The sequence below is a fragment of the Anolis sagrei genome, chromosome 1 (assembly GCF_037176765.1).
Source record: "Anolis sagrei isolate rAnoSag1 chromosome 1, rAnoSag1.mat, whole genome shotgun sequence".
Lineage (NCBI taxonomy): Eukaryota > Metazoa > Chordata > Lepidosauria > Squamata > Dactyloidae > Anolis > Anolis sagrei.
The window spans coordinates 12,583,968-12,611,950 of record NC_090021.1 but is presented as its reverse complement, the minus strand read 5'-3'; the positions used below and the strand labels follow the sequence as shown (position 1 = coordinate 12,611,950).

At 42.1% G+C, this 27,983-nt stretch overlaps 1 protein-coding gene across 4 annotated transcripts; it reads right to left on the bottom strand.

The window, feature by feature from the left end:
- Positions 1–357: 357 nt before the first annotated feature.
- Positions 358–27,517, bottom strand: PUS10 (pseudouridine synthase 10). 4 transcript variants are annotated; one of them, XM_060754621.2, is made up of 18 exons: positions 27,357–27,514; positions 26,942–27,079; positions 24,010–24,246; positions 21,518–21,604; positions 19,689–19,723; positions 18,203–18,314; positions 17,755–17,816; positions 16,350–16,395; positions 15,404–15,468; positions 14,180–14,265; positions 12,485–12,610; positions 10,234–10,290; positions 9,822–9,898; positions 7,279–7,334; positions 6,622–6,739; positions 6,150–6,292; positions 5,613–5,712; positions 358–1,925 (listed from the first exon to the last, which is right to left on the bottom strand). In XM_060754621.2, exons 2-18 carry the CDS (start codon positions 27,065–27,067, stop codon positions 1,887–1,889), a joined length of 1,572 nt encoding a protein of 523 aa, XP_060610604.2. In that variant the 5' UTR covers positions 27,068–27,079; positions 27,357–27,514; the 3' UTR covers positions 358–1,886. The 4 variants fall into 4 exon arrangements, with proteins under 4 accessions (XP_060610604.2, XP_067318904.1, XP_067318903.1 ...); XM_067462803.1 differs by having other exon boundaries at positions 27,409–27,513; XM_067462802.1 differs by having other exon boundaries at positions 27,275–27,362.
- Positions 27,518–27,983: the final 466 nt, after the last annotated feature.

Below are 27,983 nucleotides of genomic sequence, written 5' to 3'. Positions count from 1 at the left end.
AGGTTGGCAGAAGCTGGGGCTAACAGCGGGAGCTCCCTCTGCTCCCTGGATTCGAACTAGACCTTTCAGTCAGCAAGTTCAGCAGCTCAGCGGTTCAACCTGCTGCACCACCAGGGGACCCCTTACATACTATACATACCCCTTTCATACTATAATAGAATTATAGCTGTTCCTAATGAAGCTTTTGCTCAGTTTTAGATTCTAGAAAGACAAGAGGCCAAGATCCCATATCGGACACATAACTATGTTGTGACTATGTTTTGACAACTCCTAAACCCACTTTCAAATCCAGGTAGTTGTAGCAAGATTTGCAACCATGGGCAAAGTGTGTAAAAAGAAACACTGTAACACGAAACAGGAGTTTAAGAAGGTTATGTTTAATTTCTTCATTTAAAAAACAACGGTTTCTTAAAAAGCCATCGCTTTCTTTACATTTATAACTTCCTGTGCATTTCACATGATCCTCTTTCTGTCTGGAAACAACAACAATCCCTTTGACTGACAGGCTAACTCAGGTATGGGCAAACTTGGGCCCTACAGGTACCCTCCAGGCAGGCAACCTCTGAGGATGGCTGCTGTAGATGCAGGCAAAATGTCAGGAGAGAATGCTTCTAGAACATGGCCAAAAAAACCTACAAGAACCCAGTGATTCAGGCCATGACAATACGTATTGTCGAAGGCTTTCATGGCCGGAATCACTGGGTTGTAGGGGTTTTTTTTGGTCTAGAGGCATTCTCTCCTGACATTTCGCCTGCATCTATGGCAAGCATCCTCAGAGACAGTGAGGTCTGTTGGAACTAGGAAAAAGGGTTTATATATCTGTGGAATGACCAGGGTGGGACAAAGGACTTTTGTCTGCTGGAGCTAGGTGTGAATGTTTCAAATGACCACCTTGATTACCATATAATGGCAGTGCCTAGAGCAATCTTTTGTTGAGAGGTGATTAGATGTCCCTGATTGTTTCCTCTCTGTTGTTTTGCTGTTCTAATTTTAGAGTTTTTTAATACTGGTAGCCAGATTTTGTTCATTTTCATGGTTTCCTCCTTTCTGTTGAAATTGTCCACATGCTTGTGGATTTCAATGGCTTCTCTGTGTAGTCTGACATGGTGGTTGTTGGAGTGATCCAGCATTTCTGTGTTCTCAAATAACTAATCAAGGTGGTCAGTTGAAACATTCACACCTAGCTCCAGCAGACAAGAGTTCTTTGTCCCACCCTGGTCATTCCACGGATATATAAACCCCTTTTCCTAGTTCCAACAGACCTCACTACCTCTGAGGATGCTTGCGAAACGTCAGGAGAGAAATGCCTCTAGAACATGGCCATATAGCCCGAAAAAACCCTACAACATGACAATATGATTTCTCCTTATTCTGCCACACGGAGCCATGTAACTGTCAGGAGATTCCATCTAATTATCAGAATCAAATCAATTTCTGGATTCCAGACCTGTGACAAAGGGATTAGTCTTGCAAGAAGGGATATTCTCTTACAATTTCCATTTGCTTCAGACCAATATGCATTTACATGATACCTGGCAAGAGTACCAGAATTTGGTCCCTGAAGCGCATTAAATTGGGCTGAAAGATGTCCCTGATTCTTCTCCCCATAGGAGACACTCCAGCTTTACGGAGGGAGGGGAAGAAGGGCTTTGGCTTAATGGGGAGAGACACCCCAGTGTACTCTTTCCATTCTGCTGCATCAAACCCCCTGCATTCAGAGTTTTAAAATCCAATTAAGAAACATATTTTAGTCACAAAACGAGTCTATGAACAGATCAACATGATCTAAAATGCTTAAGGAAAAGTCATCTCGCTTCCAAAACGGAGCCCGTTCTTCTTCTTCTTCCCCTTCCTCTTTACCACCATCTTGAAACTTCAACTGCTTGTCAATTGTCCAGAGCTGGAGGCCAGTTAACATCCACTGACTGTAAAGAGAAAAAAATATACTAATATTTGACATATGACATTGTTCTAAGTACAGTTTGATCATGATCTAGCAGTGGTCTTGATACTGATTACTTGGAATAAACATTTAAGAGAGGGGCCAGTGTTGCATCTCAGAGTAGATTCACCTTGCTGAAGACACCAAACCACACACAAAGGTCTTTATAGTTTATGTATATAAATAAAAATGTAATGTTTGTTTGTGGGATTAACAGAACTCAAAGACCACTGGATGAATTGACACCAAATTGGACACAAGACACCTAACAACCCAATGTATGTCCTTCACTCAAAAAAAATTGATTTTGTCATTTGGGAGTTGTAGTTGCTGGGATTTATAGTTCACCTACAATCATAGAGCATTCTGAACTCCACCAACGATGGAATAGAAGGGTTTGGTGGGCATTGATCTTGAGTTTGGGAGTTGTAGTTCACCTACATCCAGAGAGCACTGTGGACTGAAACAATGATGGATCTGGACCAATCTTGGCACGAATATTCCATATGCCCAAATATGAACACAGATGGAGTTTGGGGGAAATATATCTTGATATTTGGGAGTTGTCGTTACTGGGATTTATAGTTCAACTACAATCAAAGCGCATTCTGAACCCCACCAACGACTGAATTGGGGCAAATTTCCCACACAGAACCCCCATGACCAACAGAAAATACTTAAGGCCACCCAGTCCAACTCCCTTCACCAGGGCAAGAAAACATAATCAAAGCCCTCCTGACCAAGAGCCATCCAGCCATAAATATAGATAGATAGATAGATAGATAGATAGATAGATAGATAGATAGATAGATAGATGATAGATATTATTCACACACACACACACACACACACACACATAGTATGATAGATGTGCAAGGGACCCCTAAACAAGGACAATTATATGTTGCATGTTCCAGAGTAGGCCAACCAGACAATCTCTACATCAACACAAGCATTAAAAAATTATATATATTAGAAACCAACACTTTCTCTTTATTTTCCAGATGACCAGACTGGGCCACAGCAAAGCGTGGCAGGGGACGGCTAGTTAAAAATAAAAGGTAAAAAGTTCTTAAAAGCAAAGGTTAATGTTCCAACAGATCAATATCCTAAAGCACTTGAAGCTTAATCCAAAAAGGCACCAGCAAAGCAAAAACCCAAGAGAACATGACGAAGTCCTGAAACCATGAACACAAAAAACTGCAAGATAAATCTAGACAAGCATAGGCAAACTTCTGAGTAGAATGAAAAGTTGCTTTGACAAAGATTTGGTCTCACACACATGGCTTAATATCCTTTGCAAAACATGAAGGCGTTTGGGTTGTTGTAGGTTTTCTCGGGCTATATGGCCATGTTCTAGAGGCATTCTCTCCTGACGTTTCGCCTGCATCTATGGCAAGCATCCTTAGAGGTAGTGAGGATCTTCACAACCTCTGAGGATGCTTGCCATAGATGCAGGTGAAACGTCAGGAGAGAATGCCTCTAGAACATGGCCATATAGCCCAAAAAAAACTACAACAACCCAGTGATTCTGGCCATAAAAGCCTTCGACAATACAAGGATGTTCTTTGTCCCCTGGCCTCCCTCTTGTTAGCTATCCTTTCACTCCTTCGGACTCGGAATTCCAAACAGTCAGCCCGATCTAAGGTTCCCATTTCGTCAAGGTCAGTCTGTTCGTTAGTGTCAGCCTGTTTCCCTGCTTGTTCATTATCAGGCTGAGAAGTATCCTCCTTCTCTGAATCCATCTGCACCTGGCTATTTTCAGTATCAACACTCTCATGCCTTGCTGTGGGAAACTGCACTTCTTCATTGTCTATAACAGGGACATCTATAACAGGGACATTTTGAACCAATCTGTGAACCTGAGTCCCATCATCCTCATCAGAGACAGTCTGTGAAGTCACAACAGCCAGGCTTTAGAACAGCAAGTTAACCTTCAGCTGCAGTAAATCTTGCCAATCAAAAGGTTGACAGTTCGAAGCCTGGGTCAGGGTGAGAAGCTGGACCTTTAGCCCAGCTTCTGCCTACCTAGCAGTTCAAAAACAAATGTGAGTAGATAAATAGGTACGGCTTTAAAGCGGGGAGAGATTTAAGGCACCCATAAGGAAAATATCAGAAAAATGTCGGCAATTCGATCAAGGAGGAAGTTTATGAAAAAAGCTTTTCGGCAAGGAAAAGTGGAACAGCAGCACCCCCTGTGGCTGGTACTGAGCTCAAGCCTCCAAGAAGCCAAAGATGGGAAAGACTATCTATCTATCTATCTATCTATCTATCTATCTATCTATCTATCTATCTATCTATCTATCCAATATATACACGCACACACACACACCCCTCTATCTATGTACAGTTGTCTGTCTTTGTGAGGATTTGTAAAAGACACCATGATGTAATGGATTGATTGGAAAGACATGTGTCGGAAACTGATTGACTGAGCATGTTAGGAGCCAGAATTCTGATTGGCTACTGTCCCTAGCTTGCTGCTGAGACAAACGGTTTTATCTGCCACTTTTACCTTGGAGAGTGAAGTGAGTGCTGACTGGAAACAGCCAGGAAGGAAATGGCTGCCAACTCTCTGAAGCCTGATTATTTCTAAGGTATGAAGCATATTTTAAAGACTGTTTAAAAGGACTGTCTATTCCAGGGGTCCTCAAACTAAGGCCCAGGGGCCGGATACGGCCCTCCAAGGTCATTTACCCGGCCCTCACTCAGGGTCAATATAAGTCTGAAATGACCTGAAAGCACACAACAACAACAACCCTATCTCATCAGTCAAAAGCAGGCCCACACTTCCCATTGAAATACTAATAAGTTTATATTTGTTAAAATTCTTCATTTTATTTTTTGTATTGTTTTTAAGTGGGGTTTCTTTGCACTATAAATAAGATATGTGCAGTGTGCATGGGAATTCATTCATGTTTTTTTTTCTTCAAATTATTATCCGGCTCTCCAACACTTTATGGGACTGTGACCTGGCCCTCTGTTTAAAAAGTTTGAGGACCCCTGGTCTATTCCCTCTGCTCTCTGTGTGAATTTATAGAGACTACTGCATATATTGTTGCCCTGTTTAACCTTTTGAACTGAAGATACTGTTACTTGTTACACAAGAGCGAGTGACACTTTATTATACTGCAGAGTATATCTTGGTTCAGAAACTGTGGTAAAGTTTCTGTTTATTTACATTTACCAACCCCCAGAATCTTGTCAGTATATAACAACAATGAATGTTTGCTGTATATGTGTTCTGTGATCCGTTCTGAGTCCAATTCGGGGTGAGAAGGGCGGAATATAAATACTGTTAATAAATAAATAATATTGTAACAATATTGTAATCACAGTCAACAAGGCCCAAATCCTAGCTGAAACTGGAAAGTAGTACCCAAAGCACTGTTCTCCAGACCTTGGAAAAGTTACTTTTGGACCACAACTCCCAGAATCCCTCAGCCAACATGGTCAGCAGAGATTTCCAAACCCGAAATAGATCTGCAAGCATCCTGGACAGGTTTATTATTATGAGTAGTTTGGGTAGCAACATAGTTTGGGAACAGATAAATGGAACCAGGTTCCCTGGGGCTTGAAAGGCATGCCCCATAAGAATGGTCTCAACAACAATGGGAGAGACCAGCACAATAATTCCTTATGACGAAGCAGTATAGCACAGAGGACTCACCTCAACATCCAGCTCCAAGATGTCAGCGGTTGTCTCCAAGAGGGAACTGAGGTTTGGCTTGGTTCTTCCAAAGTCTCCGTGCACAAATTCTTTAACGTAGCTGCATTGCCATTAAGGAAATTAGGAGGACGAGCTGTTGATGAGAGATCTGGGAACGCATAACACTTTCTCTCTTTCTTTCAATCAATCACACACACACACAACCCTTATTGTGGATGGCCAATGCTATGATTCTATGTGTCAAGAACGTAACGTTCAACACTGTTGTGGCTGTTATACTTGCTGGGACGAGGAGGAGAGGAGGGAGGACCTTTCTCATGAGGGTTGTAGTATGTATTTAGATCAGATCAAGATTTTTTCTATATTGATCTATCCAAATTCTGACTCTCGAGAACCCAGCATCTGGACCGACATATGCTGAAGTTTCCAGATTCTGCAACTCTCTTTCCAGGGAAGCTGAGCAAGTTTTCTCCTTCCTTGCTGTCTTTTCATTGGAAAGGGAAAAACCATATTCTAGCTGACATTTGGGAAGGATACGTCCCTGCCTGTGTCTTCAGATGGAGGCGGAAGTGATGCTCGTCGATGTACTCCGGCCTCATGGTGTGGATGAGGCGAACCCTGACCGCTAAGGGGCGCCGATGAAGAACCCGCAGTGGAGTCTTTTGATCAAGTTTTAACTCCTGGTGCATATATATACAAGGAAAGATTTTTTTAAAGTCTTTTGAAGAGGTGGTCCAAAACAGCATCATATATTTTAATATGTGTATGTTTTAATACATGTTTCTTATGGTTGTATTTAAGGTAAAGGTAAAGGTTTCCCCATGACATTAAGTCTAGTTGTGTCCAACTCTGAGGGGTGGTGCTCATCTCCATTTCGAAGCTGAAGAGCCAGCTCCCCATTATGAAGTGATGATGTCTTTCATCTTAAATCTGACAGACAGCGTTTGCAAAACCCTTTGTTGCACAATCACCAACAAGCAAATAATAAATACCACCCCAGCCATGCAACCTTCATATTGTCTAGAAAGGCAATGTCTTCATTCTTGATTGCTTTTTCTGTCCATATTAAGGCACTGTAGGTCTTGGTCTTCTCTTCCTCCCCTTCCTTCATGTGACCAATGGCCTCCCTGAAAGGGAAAAATGAAGTCACGCAGCCATAATGCAGCTTTCACAGAATATAGATAGACCAACTGACTGATGGACTGTCGAATGGACAGATAGATAGATTGATAGATAGATAGCATTAGACCTTTTCACTGCACAAAGTAGCTCTAGGTAAAGATAAGGTTTTCCCCTGATATTAAGTCCCGTCATGTCCGACTCTGGGGATTGGTGCTCATCTCCATTTCAGAAGCCTAAGAGCCGGCATTGCCCATAGACACCTCCAAGGTCATGTGGCCAGCACAACTGCATGCAGCACCATTACCTTCCCTCCAGAGTGGTACCTATTGATCTACACACATTTGTATGTTTTTGAACTGCTAGGTTGTGAGAAGCTGAGCTTGACAGTGGGAGCTCATCCCGCTCCCCGGATTTGAACCACCGACCTTTTGGTCAGCAAGTTCAGCAGCTCAGCAGTTTAACCCACTGTGCCACCAGGAGCTCCTTTGCTTATTAAAAGTTATTTCGCTTTTAAACAGCATTCACCAAAAATTTCAGCACTGACCTGGTAACCAGCTGTAAGTCACGAACTTGGATTTTGTCTGACGAGTTATTGATTGTCTAAAAGCATTTTTTAAAAAGAAAGCATTAAGATGGATCCCCATATGGCTATTTAAACCATTACCTCTCATCTTATCCTATTTGACAGGTTTGAGGAAAATATATACATGGGGATGGGAGGGGATATACTCTGCACTTTGGGCATCCTGGAGAAATGGTATGCTGAAACATCAGTACTGGTATCCTATTGAGAAGTCACACTGCTATAAATCAACTTATGATCACGCAAAATTGGATGGTGGCTCTATGCAATTCTTGCATTCTTAGTAGAGGAGGGGAGATGTAAGAAACACTAATCAAGACCATTGTGCAAATGGAACAAGCAGTTGATGTCTAACAGTATAGTTGCACTATGGATCATCACAGTGGACAATGGGATGCCACATTTTGTGCTCTGATCCACATTGTTTGCAATTCATTAGGCTTTTATGTGTTAGGTTAGAGATGTAATGAGTTTGCTAGCAGGGTAGCTAGTGAAGACTTACAGCTATTAGGAGGATAGCTGGATAGTAGCAAGATAGATCCAGGCTAGGACTATCTGTGCTGCTGAAGAATTTCTGTCAGAGAAACTATCCTGTCAGGATTCTTGTTTTTGGAGGGAGAGAAGAGTTTCTTAAGTAACGAAGTCAGAACTGTTTAAGTAACCATTACGCTTTCAAGACAAACTTCTGAAACAGCCAAGCGAGTACTTGCATTGTTCCTGTTCTTATTAATAAACTTTCTTGTTGATTGTTCATCACATCTGACTCAAGTGTGCCTCTATGCTTAAAAATTTTAAAAGCAGCTTTAAGCAGTATTCAAGAATTTAATGGTAGCAGCGTATGTTTTGAAAGAAAAATTTTAAAGGGTATCTCAGTAACACAAGCCTTAGGGCTAACACAATCACATTCTTTCACAAGTTACCTCAAATAAGCCAAGGGATTATCAGCACTGCTGAGTTGATATGTGCCAGTGCGCTTTCAAATAGGGTTTGTTTTGACCAGGCAGAAAGTGCTCAGCTTTCTATCTTTTCAGCTTTTTGATTTTTGGCTTTCAAATATCAGAAGATTGTTTGAGAGTCTGCATCTCAATTTAATTAAACTAATTAAACAACCCTATCCTTTGTACCAGGGGTCCTCAAACTTTTTAAACAGAGGGCCAGGTCACAGTCCCTCAAACTGTTGGAGGGCCAGATTATAATCTGAAAAAAAATGAATGAATTCCTATGCACACTGCACGTATCTTATTTGTAGTGCAAAAAACACTTTAAACAACACAATAATAAAAATGAAGAACAATTTTAACAAATATAAACTTATTAGTATTTCAGTGGGAAGTGTGGGCCTGCCTTTGGCTGATGAGATAGGATTGTTGTTGTTGTGTGCGTTCAAGTCATTTCAGACTTAGGTTGACCCTGAGCAAGGGCCAGATAAATGACCTTGGAGGGCCGTATCCGGCCCCCGGGCCTTAGTTTGAGGACCCCTGCTTTATACCATGCAACAGGATCTATCAGAATGTTGACCATTTGCTTATATCGAACTAACTAGAGAGGAAACAAACAAGGACATCTAATGACCTCTCAACAAAAGATTTCCCCAGGCACTGTCACACAATCAAATGCTAATCAAGGTGATCAGTTGAAACATTCACACCTAGCTCCAAAAGACAAGAGTCCTTTGTCCCACCCTGGTCATTCCACAGATATATAAACCCTTTTTCCTAGTTCCAACAGACCTCACTACCTCTGAGGATGCTTGCCATAGATGCAGGTGAAACATCAGGAGAAAATGCCTTTAGAACATGGCCATATAGCCCGAAAAAACTTACAACAACCCTATAATATTATGCTTGACAATGGACTATGTTGCCTTGGAGTGTAATGGAGCCTCCTTCTTGGGAGGCTTTTAAACAGGCTGGATAGCCATCTGTTGGGGGTGCTTTGATCGTGCTTTTCCTACATGGCAGAAGGCAGCCAGTCAATTGTTGACTGGCTGCCCTGACACGAGAAATAAAATAAATAAATGGCAGAAGGGAGTTGGACTGGATGGACTCTGGGGTCTCTTTCAACTCTGTGACTCTATGATTCAAGGTGACTCAACAAATCAGTTGCTGAATACCAATAGTCCTGTAAACCCATTGATTTAAAGGGTCTAGTGTTCTCTGGACTAACAGTTGGACTTCAGCATAACTTTAAAAAGAAATCCATGTGTTATAGGCAAATACACAGCATGTATAAATCAAATTACAAAGCCTAAGTATCCAAGCAAGAGATACACTATAGTTCTGGGTCTTGTGGTCTCCCTTCCATAGACTATTTATCACTTGCATGGACAAACTTCAGCCCTCTCTAGGTGTTTTGCACTTCAACTCCCACAATTCCTAAGTTTGGGAGTTGAAGTCCAAAACACTTGGAAGGTCAAAGTTTGCTCATGTCTGATTTAATGGCTCTACTTTTGTGAATCTAGCTGAGCAAAGGGACCTTACACCTTTCATAAACGATTTATTTACCTGCTGAAGTGCCTTCATCTCATCTGCATCCAAGCGGACCCTCCGAGGATTCACCAGCTCAATTGCAAATGGCCTCCCTGCTTACCGAAACCCAAATGAAGCAAGGGAGACAGATGGGAATAAGGATACATGTTTATAAACCCATGTTTAGAATTAGGAAATGGCTTAATAATTAGAAACTGTATCTCTGCACTCAGTATACAATGTTTTTTCTCTCTCTCAAGTCTTCGATTTGCATACTTTGGTCTGCATGGTTGGTACAAGGAGAGAGGAAAGCGGCTAGCTTTTTAAGAGGCATATCCTAACAGTCCTTTTCCATTCAAGATGCTGGCTCTGTTGAGTTTGATTGGCTGGTTTTTCCTTGGGATAATCCCCACTTAGGCCATTTTGAAGGGGAGAAGGGCAAGCTTACCGTTGCCTAATGTCCTAACATCCACATCTTCTCTTCCAGAGGATGAAAAATTAAAACCTTTAAAAAAGAAAAGAGGAAACACCTGCTCAGTTTACAAACCCACAAAATCCTGCTAAATCTGCAAGGATGATAATAATAATAATAATAATAATAATAATAATAATAATAATAGCAGGATTGCAGAGAAACAACTGGAAAAGCTGACACAATATGAGGATTTAAAAATTGAACTGCAAAGATTCTGGCACAAACCAGTCAAGGTGGTCCCAGTGGTGATCGGCACACTGGGTGCAGTGCCTAAAGACCTTGGCCTGCACTTAAACACAATCGGCGCTGCCAAAATTACCATCTGCCAGCTGCAGAAGGCCACCTTACTGGGATCTGCACACATTATTCGCCGATACATCACACAGTCCTAGACACTTGGGAAGTGTCCGACGTGTGATCCAATTCAACAGCCAGCAGAGTGTCTGCTGTGGACTCATCTTGTTGTGTTTCAAATAATAATAATAATAATAATAATAATAATAATAATAATAATAATAAAGAGTAAAATAATAAATAACCTTGACTCAAGTATAAACTGAGGAGGACTTTTTCAGCCTAAAAAAAGTCACTGAGTTCTCGCCACACGCCCTCTAGCCGTCTCTTTTCCCGCTTCATCAGTCGAAGTTCCTCAGTAAACCAAGGAGACCGATTTTGGTGGGGTCGGAGAGGGCGTCTAGGGGAAATCTCGTCGAGTGCATTGGATAGCCTGATGTTCAATGTGGCACATTGATCGAGTCGCTGGCAGGCTCCAGATCCCTCAGAGCATTCCAGAACCTACTGGGTTCCATAAGTCTCCTTGGGCAAGCCCAAATTGGCTCGGCGCCCTTGCAGGGTGGGTAGGCATGCTCCAACCGGATTCTCAGAGTACAGTGATCCGACCATGGAACCTCTATAGTAGAGGCTTGGGTCACTTGAATTCCTGCGCTGAAAATCAGATCTAGCGTGTGTCCCGCCTGATGTGTGGGCCCAGTAATACAGAGCGAGAGTCCTAGTGTCTGATGAACAATAAGCTGCTGATGAACAATAATCTGCACCAGCGTGGACGTTGAAATCCCCCAAGACAATAGTCTGGGGAACCTCAAGGACCACTCTGACACAGTCTCCAGCAGCTGGGATAGGCTGTCTGCTGGTGCGCTAGGTGCACGGTACACCAGCAGAAAGGCTATACTCTCAAAGGAATCCCACACCAGGCCAACACTTTCAATGCCAGAAATGTTCAGCACAGGAACTGCCCTAAGAGAGAAGCTTTCTTGGGAGAGCACAGTCACCCCACCCCCACCTCCCAGTCCGCATCTGGCGAGTGATTACATAACCTGGAGATGTTATTTCCTGGAGTAGGATCTCATCCCCCTCTTGGATCCAAGTTTCTGTGATATGGACATAGCATTCACCAACACCAGAGTAGGAGGGGAGGAAACTGGTCGCCTGTCACAGGTGTGCCTGGGGATAGGCCGCAGGTCAGAGGGGGGCCGTGCCTCCCGCCGACTCAACCTCCCTCTAGTGTTTGGCCTGCACCTACCGTCATACTTCCCCCTCCCAGAGATCGTAGGAATCCCCATACACAGACCTACTTCTCTTGGGAGCTCTGCAGCACAAACTAAGTGCCCAGTGTTTGACTAGCCATCTGAAAAAAAAGATGGGGCATGGCCAATTGACAAGTGGTCATAGATGGAGCCCTCAGCGTGGTGAGGAGCAGGTGTAAAGGCCAGAGCACCTGGCCAGTATTTTGGCTGGAGGGATGAACTAGAGGACATCAAGGCCAGACCTTCATGCAGTAACAGCCAGTCTAGTGGTCCTTTATCTAGCCGCATGCTATGATTGAGTACTCTGCTTAACTTATCCATAATCCTTTTCCAAGCCATTGTCAACATTTTCAATTGTCCTTTCTGCATGATTGTCTGATTGCCCAAAGGCCTGGTCCCACATCCACATTTTTACCTTCTTTACCCACAAGCATCAAGAAATTACATATATTAGAAACCAACACTTTCTCATTACTTTATTTTCCAGATCACCAGACTGGCCACAGCAACGTGTGGCAGGGGGTGGCTAATATTCTATATATGGGCTATAGAGTTGGAGTTGGGGGTCAGTGTAAATGTACCAACTCTGGTTTCAAAATAAAAACTTACAATAAAAATGCATGTGTGTGGCATAATTACTTCCATAGGCATGTACAACAAATATACACAGAAATGCTTACTATCCGCTTTGAAGGCAGCCATAAGATGCTCCGAGATCAACTCTTCCACAGAAGACTCCATCTTCCTCTCTCCATCTATAATCCAGGGAGTTTGAGGTAATGTCCTGGAGTATTTGTTATATCTCCCTATTTCAAAAAAGGCACACACCCAGAATATTTACTACCTATGTTTAGCAAAAGCAATGACAAATGTTTTTACCTGAACAGAACCATTAAATCAGGCATTGGCAAACTTCGTCCCTCCAGGTGTTTTGGACTTTAACTCCCATAATTCCTAAAAGCCTGCCAGCTGTTAGGAATGGTGGGAGTTGACATCCAAGACACCCGGAGGGCCAAAGTTTGCCTATGCCTGTTTCTCAAACTTCAGTACCTCCTCTGATCTCACATACTTTCTTGCCACAAGTGAGACTCTAATTGGTGAAACATTTATCCCTCACTGAAAACATCTTCTCTCCAATAGGAAATTGGGCTAATTGGAACAACACAGTTGTTATTTCCACCAAGAGATTTTGGTGGAACCCAGATAGTTGGATGCAAGAATGCTCATCCCCCCCCCCCCCCAAAGGTTTCTCTTCTTACAGATTCCTGCCAAATGAAAAGCCCCTCAAATCGAAGCAGGCTAGCAAAAGAGAGGCAAGATTTCAAGCAGTCGCCTTAAATTAGGACCAGACCATATTAGGAAAAGGAAGTTGTAACTTGGTATCTCGGTAATGTGGCCACCTCCTTCAACTAGGCTGGAATAGACCTCGTCGGCCATCCAGTCCAACCCTCTGCCAAGAAGCAGGAAAATCTCCTTCAAAGCACCTCCAACAGATGACCATCCAGCCTCTGTTTAAAAGCCTCCAAAGAAGGAGCCTCCACCATACTCTAGGGCAGAGAGTTCCACTGCTGAACAGTTCTTCCTAATATCTGGGTGGCATCTCCTTCCCTGTAGTTTGAAGCCATTGTTCCATTGTGTCCTATTCTACAGAGCAGCAGAAAACAATCCTCCTCCCTATGAAAACAATCCTCCTCCCTCTCGCATCTTTATACATCGTTATCACACACAACTAAAACAGTCCTGAAAGATATCCAACCACCCTCTGTTTAAAGAAGCAGAATCCTTCTTACTCTTATTTCAATCTGTTCCACTGCCAAACTTATGGTAAAGGATTTTTACCTAATGCCTTTTCTTGTAATCTGGGTCCATTGGTTCTTGACGACAGATCAATTTTGCAAGTGGTCTTATCAATGGAGGAGTTGACATGTAGCTACCCATAGTAAAGCTGTGTTCATATGACTACATGCATTTTGATCCACAAACACCTGCCAGATTGCACTGAACATGGGCCAATATACAAGTATATAATCTGTCCCCAAGTCTACATTTCAATGTCTATTTAAAGTAGTTCAAAAGACTTCCAGAGGACATGAAGAGGAGCCAAGTATCTAGACCAGGCATGGGCAAACTTCAGCTCTCCGGGTGTTTTGGACTTCAACTCCCACAATTGTGGGAGCTGAAATCTAAAACACCTGGAGAGTTGAAGTTTGCCCATGACTGATCTATACAGAATGTATTACGTCAACACTAAGAAAGGCCTAAGGAAGAACAAATGTCCTCTGACAAGGAAGATAAATAATGCGGTTTCTAAAAAAAAGATAGGGAATCTCCCTCCCATACCCCCAGCTTGACTGAATGAAAAATAGGTGATTTACCAGCCACAAAGATGGCACTGTTGGTACACTGAATGTCAACAGCTGTGCAAGGGGCTGTGGATAAACTCGGCGGACATCGGAAGTTTCTATTCAGAGGGAGATATAAAAATTAACCCATTAAAACCAACAACTAAGAACAGCCTGTTACGGAGTGAAGAGAAGAATAATCGTATTCAGGTGAAAGACATCCAGGAGACAACTGAAGTGTTCACCTAGACGTGTTCCTGTAGACCTAGAACCCCGACAGATAAAGCAACAACACCTTAAAACAAGAACAGTCTTGTTCTAGGCCTGATTCTGCATGGAGCAAAATAAAATTGAATGAATTTGATCAGGCTTTTTTTTAAAGGGCCAGTGTAAATAGAAATGAGCACATCAGGAAGGAAGCTGAGAATGAATAGTTGTTTCCGAGTCATTTTCCAATTAAATACTAAAAGAAAACATGGAAGGAATTATGTGGTGGGACACCTAAAATTTATCAATTGTGCATCCAAAAAGCCAGAGGATTCTGTCAGATTGACTGGGATTCTGATTTCTTGGTATTTTACCTGTATTTGCTTATACTTAATTAGATACTTTATGGGTACAGCGGGTTAAAACACTGGTCAGCTGAACTTGCTGACCAAAATGTTGGTGGTTCGAATCTGGGGAGCGGGGTGAGCTCCCGCTGTTAGCCCCAGCTTCTGCCAACCTAGCAGTTCGAAACATGCAAATGTGAGTAGATCAATAGGTTTTGCTTCTGTGGGAAGGTAACGGCACTCCATATAGTCATGCTGGCCACATGGCCTTGGAGGTGTCTACAGACAACGCCGGCTCTTCGGCTTAGAAATGGAGATGAGCACCACCCCCCTCCAGTCGGACTTAATTAGACTTAATGTCAGGAGAAACCTTTACCTTTACTAATGAGATGGAATCCAAGTCTAAACACAAAATCCATTTATATTTCATATACATCTTATATACATAGCTGGAAGGTAGTTTTATACAGTATTTTAAAAAATTGTGCTTAAAATAAAGTTTGTGTGCTTTGAACCAATAGAAAACAGAGATGCCACTCCCTTGGCCACTCATGTGGCCAATTTTGGAGTATTTCAGACCTTGGAATGCAAGATAAGGGATACTCAGCTTGCTGTTTGATAGATGTCTTTGCCTTTAACTCTTCTCTTTAATTGTGATGCAAACTGTTCATATATTACGGCTAATATAGGTTCAGGGGTTACTTACTTTTGAAAATCTTCTTCACTTATCATATCCAAAGCCTTAACGACCGCCATTCTGGTGAAGACAGACTGCAGGACAAAAATCAAGTATCACACAAGCATTCCAAACATATTTCTTTATTTCCTTTAGTTCAGCTAAATAGTTACAGGCATATTTTTCACTAACAGCTTATCTGGTTCTCTTCAGATCGTACATTGGATTATTCTATTTTGCTAATCAGCTCTACATTACCCTAGGTGTTTTATTATAGAAATGTATACATTTGCAAGTTTATTTACACAATTTTACTGTACCTTTTCAGTTTCAGTTTGGGCTAAAAAGTGTATGCATATTATCCCATCACTGTAAGATATATGACTTTTATATATTTAAAAATATATATAATATATAAAGTCCTATGAGGAGCAGCTTAGGGAACTGGGCATGTTTAGCCTTCAGAAGAGAAGGCTGAGAGGAGACATGATAGCCATGTATAAGTATATGAGGGGAAGTCATAGGGAGGAGAAAGCAAGCTTGTTTTCTGCTTCCTTGGAGACTAGGACGCGGAACAATGGCTTCAAACTACAAGAAAGGAGATTCCATCTGAACATTAGGAAGAACTTCCTGACTGTGAGAGCTGTTCAGCAGTGGAACTCTCTGCCCCGGAGTGAGTTGGAGGCTCCTTCTTTGGAAGCTTTTAAACAGATGGCCATCTATTGGGGGTGCTTTGAACGCGATTTTCCTGCTTCTTGGCAGGGGGTTGGACTGGATGGCCCATGAGGTCTCGTCCAACTCTATGGTTCTATGGTTCTATGATTCTATGAAATGAGGTTATCCATTTTTGACAGGAATAATGCATAATACAAAATAATAATGCTTATGTTGTTTGAGAAATGAACATTTCAGTGCCCATTCCAGTTGAAGTGAAGAATACTGTACATTGAGGAGATATTGGCTCAAAATGTCTTACCTGTTTGTTTTTTGCTGGCTTGAAGCAACCTGGACATGCTGAGGCTCTGGGTGCAAACAAGAGAAATCCATCAAACTACAACTATTCTTTTGAAAAAGATGTTTGCATTTACTATCTCGTAGCCCCTGATGGCACAATGGATAAAACCCTTGTGCCGGCATGGATGTGTTTTGTGTTTGGGGCTGATAGCATCACCCTATTCTTTCTTATGTATGATTAAACTCTACATGTGACATACTTCTAAATGAAACCACAGTATTTATTTTTGAGCTAAATAAACATGAAATTGGTCCATCAAAAGAAACAAAACATAAGTAGACAAGAACCAAAAGAACTCAACACAGATTTAGAAACTATGGATAACCAAATAGAAGATGTCAGCGAAACGTCAGGAAGGAATGCTTCTGGAACATGGCCATACAGCCTGGAAAACTCACAGCAACCCAGTGATTCCAGCCATGAAAGCCTTTGACAACACAGAGATGGTACTGATTAAAATATTTGAAAAATGGAAGCCACATATTTCATGCACACACACACAAGGCCTGCTAGACTAAAATGGTACTGCAAAGGCAGTCGTTTCTGCTGGGGAAATCATAACAATACAAATGTGGATTGAAAGGATCAAAAACACTCATAAGGCTTGGGTTGCTGTGAGTTTCTCGGACTGCCTGGCCATGTTATGGAAGCATTCTCTCCTGACGTTTCGCCTGCATCTATGGCAGGCATCTCCAGAGGTTGTGTGGTGGTCAGTTGGAAACTAAGCAAGTGCAAACACACATACATACACACGCTAGCCATCCCTTGCCACACATTGCCGTGGCCCAGTCTGTGTATAAGTGTTTTGTGTGTGTGCATGCGCTGTAATGGTTTTTTGTTTTTTTGTTTTTTGGCTTTTAAAGTCCCTTCCACTGTGTTTTTCAGTATTTTATGAATGGTGGTCACTCGTTGACCTGATCGGCATCTTGTGTCCAAATTTGGTGTCAATTTGTCCAGTGGTTTTTGAGTTATGTTAATCCCACAAACGAACATTACATTTATATATATACACACACACATACATGCAACAAAATAAACCTAAGGTCTTATATTTCATTGGATTTCTGTCTCTGCAGATTAATTTGAAGGAATTGGTTGGTGACTGTGTATATTAATTAGTTATGCAAATCTCCACAATTCAGCTGTCTTGAGTTCCATTTCTGGAGAAAAGGTGGAGTAATAAATTATAAATAAAGGTGACGTTGACATTGATGTGATTTCCATGATTTGAGTGTTTTTCTCCCTAAAAGGGCACTGATGAAGGCAGGCCCAAAACCCATCAAAGCCTGGAGCCAAGCCTAGGAATGTTCAACCTTTTTTGTTTGTTTTCAGTGAAAATGTGCATGGACAACACATTGCAACTTACAGAAAACGGCAATCTGCGTCTGTTTCTGGATGGGCAAAGACCACGCATACTTCAAACAAGCTCTGCAGTGCAATAAAACAAACCATGTTAAGTTATTTTTGGAAATTACCACTGGCAATATAACATCCTCCACTCTCTTCTATAGATCTGAAAACTCTCTGAAACTATCCTTCTCCAGCGCTGGATGGAGGGGTTGTTTGTGTCCCAGAATTAAAAATTATCTTGAGAAGTAGACATAAAATAATTTATCTCTTCTTCACCAACTAGTATCAAATGAAACCGCTGCCTCGCTGATACTATTAGTTCTCTCAATGCTTCATTGTTGCTCTATCTTCTCTTCCACCAACTCAAAATGAAGAGCAACATTCTTTCCTGTTGCTTGACTATCTGAACATGCAATTAAGAACCTGTCCTTCATCAAACATTTCTATTGGCCTTTATGAAATACCTTTCCATCTGCGGGGACGCCCAGCTCCTCCAAGAAGAGAGGATGGGTGATCCATTTGTATGCCTCTTTCAACTGGACAAGGTCTTCTTTTTCCACCACAAAATCCTGTTTCCTACACCATGAAAGAAAGGGAAATAGCGTAAGGCAAATGCAACAATTCCCAGCATGGCACCACTTCTCTGAGGTGTTTGGGTTGTATGCTCCTCTGATAAATAAATGGGTGCAAGAGCAAATCAAGACTGGACTCTCCCTAGAAGCCAGAGGAATAAGCTCAAACATCACCTTCTGTCTTTGTGATAATTGAAAAATTTGGCTTGTTGTGGAAACACAGATTGGTGGAAAGGCTTCAGAGAAGACACCTTTTCCCCATAAATCTTTCAGGAGTGAATTTCCATTCCAAGGGGTAGATTTGTCTCACTTCCTGTTGCTTCAATTCTGTTCTTAACTACAAGTCATACGTAAGTTGGATGTTTGTAACTTGGGGACTGCCTGTACTGGAAATATATATAAGATAAGAGATTTCTAGTTCCTTGTTTCCTATTGTTCATGTCTCATGATTCCATGTTTTGAGGACCATTCCTGAATCTCATGTTTTGGGTTCCTGGATCTCATGTTTTGCTTTTGTATTCCTGGTTTTTGATGCTACTCCTGCACTCTGATTTTTGTGGATTATTCTTGATATTTGGACTTTGGTTTTTTATACTATTTTACTGAATTGCTTTTCTTCAATAAAATACCTTGCTATTTTATCTTGGACTGGAGTGTGTGTTAAGTACAGCCTTAGAGTCCAACACACCCCTTGAAAGAATCTGCTGCCATTCAAATGCCTAAAGCTACTTGTATTTGGAGCATGGGGCATCTGCTTCACTTGCAATGGTAAAGTTCATACCAGAATTAACCCAAGATACCACAGAAGTAGCAAAGCCTTTCAGAACTGAAAAAATAATTTAATGTATATTTTTATCTGGTTTACACCCTGCCTTCCTCTCAAATTTGGCATGGCAATTGTACACATGAACAAACAGCTTCGGGTCTATTTGGCTGCAACATTCATTCCAAGGGCCACATTTCCATAGCCCTCGGATTGGACTGTAGGAGCAAAGGAAGGAGTAAATGTCATTTTTGCATCTCTTTTTGCAGAAATCAGCACTAGGTGCTCAATCGGTTCTCTTGGTCTCCTCACTCATGCATGCTATTTCATCTTTAGTAGGGTTACAGCTATTCTTTCCCCATATCCCCTCAACTGTCTCCTACATCTTTCTTTCTTAGGACTACAGGTAGGCCACTGGCCTCCCCAGAGCAAAGAGTTGCCAAAAAGGCTGTTAAGAATTGTGGAAGTTCAAAACACCTGGAGGGCCAAAGTTGTTCCATGCCCCATATAAAAACCGTAAACAATAATATGTTACTTCAGTTGTCAGCCACAGTGCCATCTTCCTTCAATGAAATACTGATGTGAAACAAAAAAAATGCACCAGAAACTACTCACTCTATTTCCTCTTTTACCAGCAACCATGCTGCATGCTTCAGGCACGGACCCAAAAGGAAAGAGAAAAGGGACAAATGAAACAAGCTCTTTATGGCTTTTTTTCTGGAGTTGACTGACAAACATTTTTGGGAAGAATAAATTCGAGGTTGAGTATTCCTTATCTGAAATGCTTGAGATCAAAGTGGTTTAGATTTGTATTTTGCTTAGCTTTTTGAATCCCTGTATTTTTGTACACATACGTAATGAGATATCTTGGAGATGAGAGACTCATGTCTCAACACAAAACTAATTTATGCTTCATACACATCTTATACTCATAGCCTGAATGAAGTTTTATACACAATATTTACATTATTATGTGCATTAAACAAAGTTTGTGTATACTGAACCATCGGAAAGCAAAGGTGTCGCTATCACAGCTGCCCATGTGGTGTTGAGGCTCAGAGTCTTGGCAGTGAAACTACTACCAGTTGTAGGAGAAGGAGGAGTGATGCTGAGTCAGAGCTGGATCAGTGTCAGCTGAAGCGTATTCGAGATATTATTTTGGCACCTAGCAACACGGAAGATTTTGCAGGTTTGGACCCGAGGATTTGGAGGAATTGGATTACCGGGGAGTAAAGCAGGTTGCCAGTGAGTCTGATAGTGATGAAGAAACTATGAGTAAACGGCTTAAAGATACAGCTGACAATTTCAGTTCCGATGAACTGGAAGCCAGTAATGGGGAAATGGAGGAGGAATTGGACTGGACTCGGGTTAGGGAAATTCAGGACATATGTACACAGTCCACGTCTAGTGACGAGTTTGAGGGATTCCAAGATACATGGCAGGCAGGTACATCTTGGCAGGATCCTGGTTTGGATCAACGCTGGCAGAGATGGCGGAGTAACGAGCCAGCAGCTGAAGGAAATGACCCAGATGCTAGTGATGAGGATCAATCTAGCTATAGTGATTGCTAATAAAATGGGGGTTCTGGGATGTGTAGCTTTGCAGAGGACAAAGCGTTGCATCGGGTGTCTTGTTCTGCCTAACCTTCATTTGGGTCCTGGGAATCCAGCTATCTTGTCTTCGTGTACCTTGACTTCGGATTGGAACTACGTGAGTGACTTCGCCTTGCCCCTGCTTTTGGAACGTCTCTGGACCACGTCATCTGCCTGCCGGACTTTGCTTGTTGCCTGTCTCCGTTATCGACCAAGGACTGTTTGACTCCGCTTTTGCCACTGTTTGTTTTTGCTTCAGCTTTCCTTTTTCCTGAGACTGAGACCTGGGATATTCCGGGTTATCTCTGTTATTGTTTACCTGCACGAAGGTCCTTTTGTTTTGCTAAGTAGCATTGCTGATTAAGTGCTGCTAGCCTGTTAAAGACTCATTAAAGACTTTTGTTAACCCTTAATCTGCTGTGTTGGGCAATCTTTGGGACCTGAGTCACAACATGTGGGCAATTCTGGAGCAATTCTGGGCAATTTCGGAGTTCTGGATATGGAATGCGCAATCATAAAATTCATGGTAGTGTGGGATAGACTAGACTGAACATCAAAGCTCACCATCAGATCCCTTCCACTGATTCCAATTCTAGCACCATGCTTTCAGTTAGTCTGGTAAATATACAAAACCTAGACAAAACACCTGAGAGCTGACTCACCCTTTTGCCCCAACCTATCTAAATTCTACTGGTTTAGCATTGTCAGATGTGATAGACCATTACATCAGTACTAGTCAAGCAGATCTGCTAACATCCAAAAGCAAAATAATTTTGGGAACATCCTATTTTACTCCATGGCAGGTTCAGTTTAAGTATGAAAGAAAGAAAGAACGAACTAGCAAATACTCACCTCCCTGACAGAGAGCTGTGGTGGGAAAGACACTGAAAACACAAAGCTGGAAAACTGATATTCGGACGAATTAATTTTATGGCACACCTGAAAAACAAGGTACTAGGTTTATTTAAAATATTTCCATACCATTAAAAAACACTACCATATTTCCATACCAGTATTTAAAAAAACACTAAAATTACAACAGCAAAACAACAGAGGGGAAACAATCAGGGACAGCTAATCACCTCTCAACAAAAGATTCCCTCAGGCACTAACAAGCCACTGCCAGGCCACCAAATGCTAATCAAGGTGGTCAGTTGAAACATTCACACCTAGCTCCAGCAGACAAGAGTTCTTTGTCCCATCCTGGCTATTCCACAGATATATAAACCCAATTTTCCTAGTTCCAACAGACTTCACAACCTCTGAGGATGCTTGCCATAGATGCAGGCGAAATATCAGGAAAGAATGGCCTTATAGCCCGAAAAAACCTACAACAACCCAATTTCCATACCACTTTTTAACTTTAACAGCAATAAGGTTCTCAAAGTCATTTACTTAGCTTAAAATAGCTATGAACTGGAATGGCTTCATGAGTTTGACAAATTGCTTTTAACTGTTTTTAACTTAATGATTTATCTGTTGTTTTAAACTGTTATTATATTGCTGTATTTGCTTGTATGTACGGCATCAAATTGTTGCCGAGTGTAAGCTGTCCTGAGTACCCCCTCGGGGGTTGAGAAGGATGGGGTAGAAATGCTGGAAATAAAATAACAATAATGTTTGAATAAAGTTGTCAAAGGACCCAGTTGTTCAAGAAGAACAAAGAAAATGATTTAGCTCACCCTACTGTCTATTTGGTTCTGTTGGTCTTGGCAATAATGGGACAAAAACATCTCAATCTCTCTTCATAAATAACCTTGGTGGGGTTGTCTACTTGAAGGTAGCCAAGGTCCTACAACACTAAGCCAAACCTCACTGCCCAATCATGCAATCACTTGGAGATAAATTTGGTAGTTCTGGTGGTTTTGGTTTGTTAAAAAGTTATAGCACTGAATGTTTGCCACTACTTGTTATTAACCACCCTGAGTCCCCTCGGGAAGATAGGGTAGGATATGTCGTTGTTGTTGTTGTCGTTAAAAGTAATCCAGCATTTTATCTACAAAATAGGTTAGCTTTGAATATGCATCAAATATGTCTGAATGATTTTAACTGTGAATCTTTTAATGCTGTTTATATTTCATTATTTTTTTAATATTTGTATATTTGTACATTTTAAATGCTGTGCTAACATTTTTATGTTACGCTGCTTTGAGTCCCCTTTGGAGGAGATAAAGTGGGGTATACATAATAATAATAATAATAATAATAATAATAATAATAATAATAATAATAATAACCTACCTATCCGAACGTATCTTGGCCTATCAGCCCACCAGGACCCTAAGAACTTCTGGGGAGGCCCTGCTCTCTATCCCGCCTGCTTCACAGGTGCGGCTGGCGGGGACGAGAGAAAGGGCCTTTTCTGTGGTGGCCCCTCGGCTTTGGAACGCCCTTCCCATGGAGGTAAGATCAGCCCCCTCGCTGATGGTGTTTCGAAAAAGACTGAAGACCTGGATGTTCAAACAGGCATTTGGCTAATTCGGTACAATGAACTGATGACTAAAGGATTGGTAATATGGACGATGAAATTGGATTATGATTTTAGTTAAGAGATGCACTGGATTATCATCGACGGGCCAATATTGTCTATTGTGTATGTTGTCTTTTATGGTTTTAAATTGAATATTGTTGTTGTACTGTTGTAAACCGCGTTGAGTCGCCAATTTAGGCTGAGAAACGGCGGTATACAAGCACAGTAATATAAATATATATAATATATAATAATTTTAAACCTCCAACAATATATACTCCACTTGCTTCACTTCCAACAGAACCTCTGAAGATGCCAGTCACGGATGCAGGCAAAACATTAGAAGAGAATGCAGCTGGAACATGGCCATACAGCCTGAAAAACTCACAGCATCCCAATGGGTCAGGCCATGAGAGCCTTTGACAACATAAACCAAGAGCAGTCCTTCTAATTCCTCAAACTACAAGCCCTAGCTTAAAGAACACTACTTGGAAACAGGAGAACCCCAGACAGCAAACAATCAAGGGCCAGCTAACATCTTCAAAACAGAGGAACAACAAAACCCAGGCTATCTCTATGCACACTAACTTTGCAGCTTCAGGGCTACTCAATGCTATTCAAGCTCGCTAATTGCAACATTCACACTTGCTTCAATAGACATAAGTTCTTTCTCCCACCCTGGACATTCCACAGGTATATATACACTCCACTTCCTTTACTGCCAACAGTACCTCTGAAGACACCAGTCACAGATGTAGGCAAAATGTTAGATTCTCATGCAGTGTGAACATGGCCATACAGCCCGAAAAACTCACAGCAATGTAGTGATTCTGGCCATGAGAGCTTTGACAACACATTGACAAGTACAACTTACCATTTTGACAAAATCCATCTCGCAGAGCTCCTGCAGAATCCCCAAGCAAATAGTGCATACGTTTTCAGCAACGGCGCCTGCATCATTAAGTGTGTGGCTTCCATTTAGAGCCTGCTCTTCGTTCTCTTTAGTATTCTCCAGCTTGATTCTCTTACTGGGTGGGTCTGCCGTTTCACAAGGTAGTTTGTTGTCATCTTTGGTGCCTTGCAGGAACTCACACAGTTCACGAAACAACTCCTAAACAAAGCAAGAAAGCAGAGTGAATCTCCGGAGGTTTTGCTAGCAAATGCAAACTTCGGCCCTCTGGGTGTTTTGGACTTCATCTCCCACAATTCCTAACTGGTTGCTGGAATTGTGGGAGTTGAAGTTGTGGTGAAATGAGTGGTTTAATTAGAAAGCAAATGTTCTGCAGTGATCCAAAATGACTTTGTAGTGAATGTGAGTGTTTGGGCTAAGGAAAAAGCTGAAAGCTAGAATAAGTACAAAATGTAGAAGCCACAATGAATGACGGCATGGAGGATCTGGCAGCCAAAAGTGAGAAACATCTGAACCATCAACTGAACTTTAACTTGATAAATGGAAAACATCAGGGACTAATACAGCCAAAGGAGTATAGTACTCAGGTATCCTTGCCATGATAGATTAAGCATGAACTGAGTTGGAAGACAACAAGGGGGTGGACATGGAAGATAATCCCTTCAACATGACTGATTCAGTGTGGACTAAGTCGAGGAACAACAAATGTTCAAATGAACACAAATGTTTAAATGTTCAAATGTTTGATTTTAAACACTGAACCAAAGTTACATGCATAGTGTTTAAACCAGGCACGGGCAAACTTTGGTCCTCTGGGTGTTTTGGATTCCAACTCTCACAATTCCTAACAGCCAGCTGTCAGGAATTGTGGGAGTTGGAGTCCCACAACACCCAGAGGGCCGAAGTTTGCCCATGCCTAGTGTAATTTATTTATTTGCAACATTTCTACTCCAGCTTTCTCACCCTAAAGGGGACTCAAGGTGGCTTTACATAGAAGCAACAATTTGATGCCCTAAAACATGATATAACATAAATAAATATCAAAATAGAATTTTAAAGTACATTAAAACTATTAAAATATTTAAAAACAATACATTCAGAGTTAAACACATAATCCACAAATGTAATCTGGGCCGTTCCAATGGTTATTACAATGTTCCAAGTCTATGTATTGCACGAGTTTTTTAAAGGCTTGGTCACATTTTCACTCTCTTGCAGAAGGTCAGAAGGGAGGGCCTGATCTAACATTGCAAGGGAGGGAGTTCCACAGCCGAGGGGCCACCACTGAGAAGGCCCTGACTCTCGTCTCTGCCAATCGTGCCTGAAAGGGAGCCGGGACCAAGAGCAGGGCCTCCCCAAATTATCTTAAACTCCACGGTGGTTCATAGAGATATGTTCGGACAGATAAGCTGGGCCAGAACAATTTAGGGCTTTATAGGCTAAAGCCAGCACTTTGAATTGTGTTCAGTAGCGGACTGGCAGCCAGTGGAGCTGACATAATGAGGGTAATATGCTCCATGTACGCTGCCACTCATTGGACTATTTGTAGCTTCTGCTCGCCCCATCCATGTTCAACATTTACACAAATGACCAGCCACTGCCAGAAGGGACAGAGAGTTTCATCTATGCTGATGATCGTGCCATTACCGCTCAAGCAGGGAGCTTTGAGATGGTTGAACAGAAGCTCTCCAAAGCTCTAGGTGCTCTTACTGCCTATTACAGGGAAAACCAATTGATCCCTAATCCATCTAAAACACAGACATGTGCCTTTCACCTTAAGAACAGACAAGCATCCCGAGCTCTGAGGATTACCTGGGAAGGAATCCCACTGGAGCATTGCATTGCAGCGCACCCAAATACCTGGGAGTCACTCTAGACCGTGCTCTGACCTACAAGAAGCACTGCTTGAACATCAAGCAAAAATTGGGTGCTAGAAACAATATCATACGAAAGCTGGCTGGCACAACCTGGGGATCACAACCAGACACAGTGAAGACATCTGCCCTTGAGCTATGCTACTCTGCTGCTGAGTATGCATGCCCAGTGTGGAACACATCTCACCACACTAAAACAGTGGATGTGGCTCTTAATGAGACATGCCACATTATCACGGGGTGTCTGCGCCCTACACCACTGGAGAAATTACACCGCTTAGCCGGTATTGCACCACCTGACATCCGCCGGGAAGTAGCAGCTAATACTGAAAGGACCAAGGCAGTGACATCTCCAGCTCATCCCTTGTTTGGGTATCAGCCAGCACGCCAACGACTTAAATCAAGAAATAGTTTTCTAAGATCTACAGAGACACTCGCTGGGACACCTCAGCGAGCGAGAGTCCAAAAGTGGCAGGCTCAAACCCAGCACCTCAATCCATGCATGATACCAGATGAGAGACTCCCCCCTGGGCACACAGAAGACTGGGCGACTTGGAAGGCGCTGAACAGACTGTGCTCTGGCACCACGAGATGCAGAGCCAATCTTAAGAAATGGGGCTACAAAGTGGAATCCACGACATGCGAGTGAGGAGAAGAGCAAACCACTGACCACCTGCTGCAATGCACCCTGAGCCCTGCCACATGCACAATGGAGGACCTTCTTGCGGCAACACCAGAAGCACTCCAAGTGGCCAGATACTGGTCAAAGGACATTTAATCAACTACCAAGTTTGCAAAATTTGTGCTTTCTTCTCTGTTTGTTTGTTTTGTTCTGTTAGAAATGTAATACAAAGGTATGGTTGCTGATGACACGATAAATAAATAAAATAAATAGCTTCTGAACAATCTTCAAAGGCAGACCCACGTAAAGCGCGTTGCAGTAGTCTATTTGGAATGTAACCAAACCATGGATTACCACGGCCAAGTCCGACTTCCCAAGGTATGGGCACAACTGGCTCTACCTGATGTGGAGGCCTGTACGGGGCCTGCAGTCCGACCCGGCAGAACCTAAGAACACAGCGTGCGCACGCCCCGAAATCCAGCAGCTTCTGAGCCACAGGCCTGTCCTTTTCTGTCAATGCAATCATCACGGTCAAAGTCTGTTCGAAAAGGGGAAAAATGCTTTTTAGTTTCATTGCCAAAGCTTGAAGGAAATGAATCTGTGGATCACATGAGTCAGAAGAGATACACATACACAATGCCACCCAGTCCAACAAAATTATTCTGCCAGGCAGGAAGACACCACCAAAGCCCTCCCAACAGATGGCCTCCCAGAGGAGGAGACTCCAGCATACTTTGAGGCAGCAGCCTATTCCACTGCTGAACTGCTCCTGATGTTTAGCTGGAATATCTTTCCCTTCAATTTGGATGCCTTACTTCAAAGTAAATGAAGGGATCAGTCTCCAGCTCATCCACCTGCTTCACTTACAAAAAATGACTATGGGGGACCTTTTGAGCTAATGCACACCAGGTCCGTCCTGAGAACATTCCCTTCCGCCCTCACTTCCGGTAAGAAGGGGCAACAAGACCCTGCTTCCTAGAAGCAACACTTCAGGCTAACAGAAACCAAGGGATGCGGTCACTATGAGCTTCAACCCACATTTCCGGTTCCCATTTGCAGCACACAAGCCAGGACCAGCTGGTCCTTTTTATTCTGAGAAAAAAAATAATGTCTTCTCTCCTTACATAATGAAAGCTTTATATGCAAGTCCCCAATTATTATTATTATTGACACAAAATATTATTACAAAACCCACAAGTACAAAAACCCACAAGAACCTAATATTATTATTATTATTGGACAATTTCAACAGAAAGGAAGAAACCATGAAAATGAACAAAATCTGGCTACCAGTATTAAAAAACTCAAAAATTACAACAGCAAAACAATAGAGAGTAAACAATCAGGCACATCAAATCACCTCTCAAAGAAAGATTCCCCCAGGCACTTCCAAGCCATTAAATGCTAATCAAGGTGGTCAGTTGAAACATTCACACCTAGCT

Bases quoted from the DNA above. Each gene is read 5' to 3' on its own strand.
- PUS10 (XM_060754621.2), bottom strand. From the start codon at position 27,067: ATGATTGCATTGACAGAAAAGGACAGGCCTGTGGCTCAGAAGCTGCTG. The intron at 15,469-16,349 runs GTAAGACATTTT...TTTGTCCTGCAG, and splicing joins AGCCAGCAAAAAACAAACAG to TCTGTCTTCACCAGAATGGC. The intron at 1,926-5,612 runs GTGAGTCCTCTG...TTCTCTTTACAG, and splicing joins TCTTGGAGCTGGATGTTGAG to TCAGTGGATGTTAACTGGCC.